The sequence below is a fragment of the Tupaia chinensis genome, unplaced genomic scaffold, assembly GCF_000334495.1.
Source record: "Tupaia chinensis unplaced genomic scaffold, TupChi_1.0 Scaffold000243_1, whole genome shotgun sequence".
Lineage (NCBI taxonomy): Eukaryota > Metazoa > Chordata > Mammalia > Scandentia > Tupaiidae > Tupaia > Tupaia belangeri.
In genome coordinates this window covers 814163-818653 of record NW_006159721.1, presented here as the reverse complement: position 1 = coordinate 818653, position 4491 = coordinate 814163, and the positions used below count along the sequence as shown (strand labels likewise).

Genomic DNA, 4491 nt, shown 5'->3' with positions numbered 1-4491 from the left:
GCCCTATAGCAAAAAACCTCTCAAAAATAAATAAATAAATAAATAAATAAATGAGAAAAAAAGTGTGGCACATAAACTCTATGTAATACTACTCACCCATAAAAAACAAGACCCTGGCTTTTGACATAAAGTGGATCAATAAGGATGACTTACTGCTGAGTAAAGCAAGCCAGGCTAAGAAAGAAAGACACTATATTTCTCCACTTAAATATAAACCAACTGTCCACACTCTATGGCTGAAACTGAATTACTAGGGGATACAGAAACACAGAAAATGGTTATAGATGCCAGATACAGTGTGGGAAGAGGGTGGGAAAAGGAGGAGAGACTGAGGAAAGACATTAAGGAGAAAAATAGAGAGGCAAGACATTTATAGGAAGAAGAAATGGATTATTATCTAACATGTATAATATCATGTATAGTATCCCCAAGTGGACTAGTGAGAAGAAATGGATTATGATCTAACATGTATAATATCATGTATAGTATCCCCAAGTGGACTAGTGAAACATGTATACATGTTGGAACATTCACTCTACAAGCTATATGATGTATGTGATTGAACAAATGTATAAAAGAAATTAAAATTAAATTAAGTAATAAATAAATTAATTAAAAATAAATTAAATATTTCACTTTAGCAAATGGCACATAAATACATGACCATACCAACGCATTACTAATATTCCTTCCAGGCTATTAAAAAGGAGGTCAGCGACAACCCCGTGGCCTGGTGTTTGAGGAAGCCTAATCCTACATGACTGACCATGTGGTTCAAGAACCAGCCCCAGCAGAGGCTTGAAAACCACCCAAGGCACATATGCATGAATACCCCAAATCCCAACAGGATGGAAAAATGAAAGAAAAAGGATTGTGGCATGACCACATCCTATTGGTATTGGTGGGGGCAGAGGAAAAGGGTGCTTTCTCCCTCTCTCTCTCTCTCTGTCTCTTTGTTTCTCTCTGGCAAGCACACATGCCCTCTGCCCAAAAAAAGGAAGTCAATGCAAATAAGAAGCCTAAAACTTAAGCTTCATTAACTTCACAGTAAATCTGTCTAGAAAACTTAACACTTAGTAAAATATATTTTAAAGAAGAGAAAAGAGAAGAAAGGTCACTAACATAACCCTGGATTATAGAGCTTTTGGCCGAAGGTGGAGAGGCAGAGCTGGAAAAGGCAGAGAAAGTGTGCTTCCTTTCATTTTTAGCAATCAAATTATAAATGTGCCCTAAAAAAATACAGCCTTGAGTATCTGTCACTGGGATTCATATAAATCACTGCTTGTAACACAAAGTACTTTCATATTATATCACTGCCATTATTCCTTTATAATATAACTGAAATTCAATTCCATTTGTTTGACCTTAAACAGAACTTATTAAGTAGTGGTGATTTCTGGGATGATGTAGTGGCGATCAACAGTCTTACTTATGAGTATGGTATAAATAAGTTGTTTTGGGAAATAGGAACTGCAAATATCAAAGTAGAATCTAGTCCTATAATTATATGTGGATATGTTAGCAGAAACAAATATTCACCTAAAATAGTTTGCAGAGAACTGGGAAATTTGGAAAATAACAATAGTTATCAGTGGACAGGAAGTATCTAAGTCACTTGGAGAAAAATATGTAAATTATTAGGTTGTCAGAAAAATTATGATATGTTTTTCTATGCAAAAATGCTTCATGACTTTTCCAACAACGCAGTAGTTTCCAGATGGATAATAATAGCTCTATTGCAATTAGCACAGACACTACTATATAATTAGTAAGATTAAGCCTCTATTCTCATCCCCATCAGTGGCTGCACCTTAGATCAAGTGGACGAGATATAATTGGTTTCATTCGAGGATAAATTAAATGCAGATGTGATAGTCATTACTCATAGAAATTAATTTTTTAAAGAGAGGTTTTTGTTATAGGTTGCATGTGCTCACCAAAAAGGCAGACAGAGACAGGAAGCCAGAAATCTCCCCCCGGGGGGATGGCCAAGCCACAATCCCTTCTCCTCCATTCTCCTGTTGGGATCTTGGGTACACACACATACACACACACATGCTAGGTATGAGTTTTAAGCCACCAGGTCTGGGACTCGAACTACAGTTGACTACATGGGAGTCCAGCAACGTGACCATTACGCCATCTGCTGGTCCCTCTCTCTCATTCTGATAAGCACATGCACCCCAAGGCGGGGGGAAAAAAAAATCTTAAAAAAATTTACGACCAGCAGATGGCATAATGGCTACATCACTGGACTTCCACGTAGTCAAATGCAGTTGGAGTCCCAGACCCGGTGCCTTAAACTCACGCCAGGTGTGTGTGCGTGCGTGCCCAAGATCCCAAGAGGACAAAGGAGGAGAAGAGATTGTGGCATGGCCATCCCCACCGGGGACTGATTTCTCATTTTCTATCTCTCTGTCTCTCTCTCTTTCTGGCGAGTGCACGCGCCCTATAGCAAAATCCTCTCAAAATAAAATTTAGCTTACATGTCATATGAAACCATGTGGGCAGATTGCATTTGGCTGCAGAATGTCATTTTCTAACCCGTGTCATTTAGCTTACATGTCATATGAAACCATGTGGGCAGATTGCATTTGGCTGCAGAATGTCATTTTCTAACCCGTGTCATATACATAAGAGGAGTCTTAAGCTAACCAGAACTGTGTTTGCAGCTGTAGTACACTTAGAATGCTATTGATGCTCAAAAAATGTTAAATGATAATATACTCTTCTTTGGACATAACATACAAAGTGTACCAGTAATTCTCTAGACATTTTCACTTCCATTTTTAATTACAAAGATGATAATCATTCTGCTAAGAAAGAGAAAGAAAATCCCCTAACCCATTATCTGAGAATATATATTTTAGTTCAGTATGAGATTAATAGTAATAAAAGTATAAGTACATATATATATACCTAAAAATATGAATCTATAAATATACATGATATCAGATGCTTTTAAATTGAAAATAATTTTTTGGAGAGGTTTTTGCTACAGGGCACGTGCACTCACCAAAAAGACAGAGACAGACAGAGAGAAAGAAAGCGAGAAATCACTCCCCAAGGGGTATGGCCGTGCCGCAATCCTTTCTCCTCTCAGGATCTTGGGCATGCATGCACACACGCCTGGTGTGAGTTTAAGCCGCCGGGTCCGGGACTCAAACCACAGCTGACTACGTGGGAGTCCAGCAACATAACCATTATGACAACTGCTGGTCCCAAATTTTTCTTTTTTAAAAAAGAATTAATGAGCCAAAGAAAGTTTATTTAGCTTCAGAGTCAGAAGTTTGATAGTCTTTATTGTCAAATGTGTCAGTGTGTCTGCTTCTATCCCAGTGTTACAGTAATTTCCTAGCAGAGTTCTAGTCATCTAGGTTTGACTTCACTAATGTCCATAGAGTAACTTACTTTAATGTGATGTACACCATCCAGTTTTCCAATTTGTTGCTCAATGGTCCAAACACAGGAATTGCATGTCATCCCCTTAACAGAGATGGTAACAGAATTCACACCCATACTTAAATCCATTTTGATTTCTTCTTTACATTTCCTGTTAGAAACAATAAACACATTCACTTTAGCCATGGAAATCATTTTTCTTCAACTCCCGACCTCCCCAATCAAAAATGTGTGAGTAATAAAATATGATCAGCATTCTTTTCTACTTGCTTAGGAAAAAGTTTCCTTCACCTTTGATGAGGTAAAGGAAAATTGTTTCTATGGCTATGCTAAGTAAAAGTAAAAATCTGCAATACTCGAATCATAAAAGTAAATAGCCTTTGAACCAACAGGTGGCATGGTGGTTAAGGTGCTAGATCTCACATAGTTGACTGCGTGGATCAAGTCCAGTGCCTTGAAAAACACACTCTCGGGACCAGCAGTTAGCGTAATGGCTATGTCATTGAACTCTCATGGAGCCCACCGTGGTCCGAGTCCCGGACCCGGTAGCTTAAACCCACTCCGTGCACAGGTGTGTGCGTGCCCAAGATACCGAGAGTAAAATGGGGAAGAGATTTCGACGTGGCCACCCCACCTGGGGGAGGTGATTTCTTTCTTTCTTTCTTTTTTTTTAATTTATTTGCATTCATTCACTGTACATCATTACAGCATACAAAATGAGATTTTTCCATCCAGAGTACACTGTATATTGTCTCTATCAAGCACATCAACAAACATGTTATTGTCAGCAAATAATCTTTCATTTCTTCTTTTCTGTATGTTTTGATTTTTTCCCCCCATCCTTGATTCCCTCTTACCCTCTGCCATCTCCCACTCTCCTCCCACACTGTCTCTGGTATCTATGTTTGCTTTCTATACCGTTTTCCCCCCACATTTTATTGAATCACCAAAGACCCTAATCAATCCAAATACCCTCATAGCAAACACAGGTGACACACACATTTCCATGAACACAAGTCTAACTTTACGCATCCTATAAAGTAGCACCTAGCTGGGGCTACATATCCTACTGCAGTCATTGAATAGATA

The 4491-nt window shown here is 38.5% G+C and overlaps 1 protein-coding gene across 1 annotated transcript in view; it reads right to left on the bottom strand.

Annotated features, from left to right (window-relative positions):
• The window catches only part of ATP7A (ATPase copper transporting alpha), a 155269-nt gene that overhangs the window by 91077 nt on the left and 59701 nt on the right, over positions 1–4491 (bottom strand). The window contains exon 2 of the mRNA XM_006148775.3: positions 3412–3553. Within this exon, the coding sequence (XP_006148837.1) occupies positions 3412–3531 (120 nt within the window). The 5' untranslated portion in view covers positions 3532–3553. The remainder of the gene's footprint in view (positions 1–3411; positions 3554–4491) is intronic.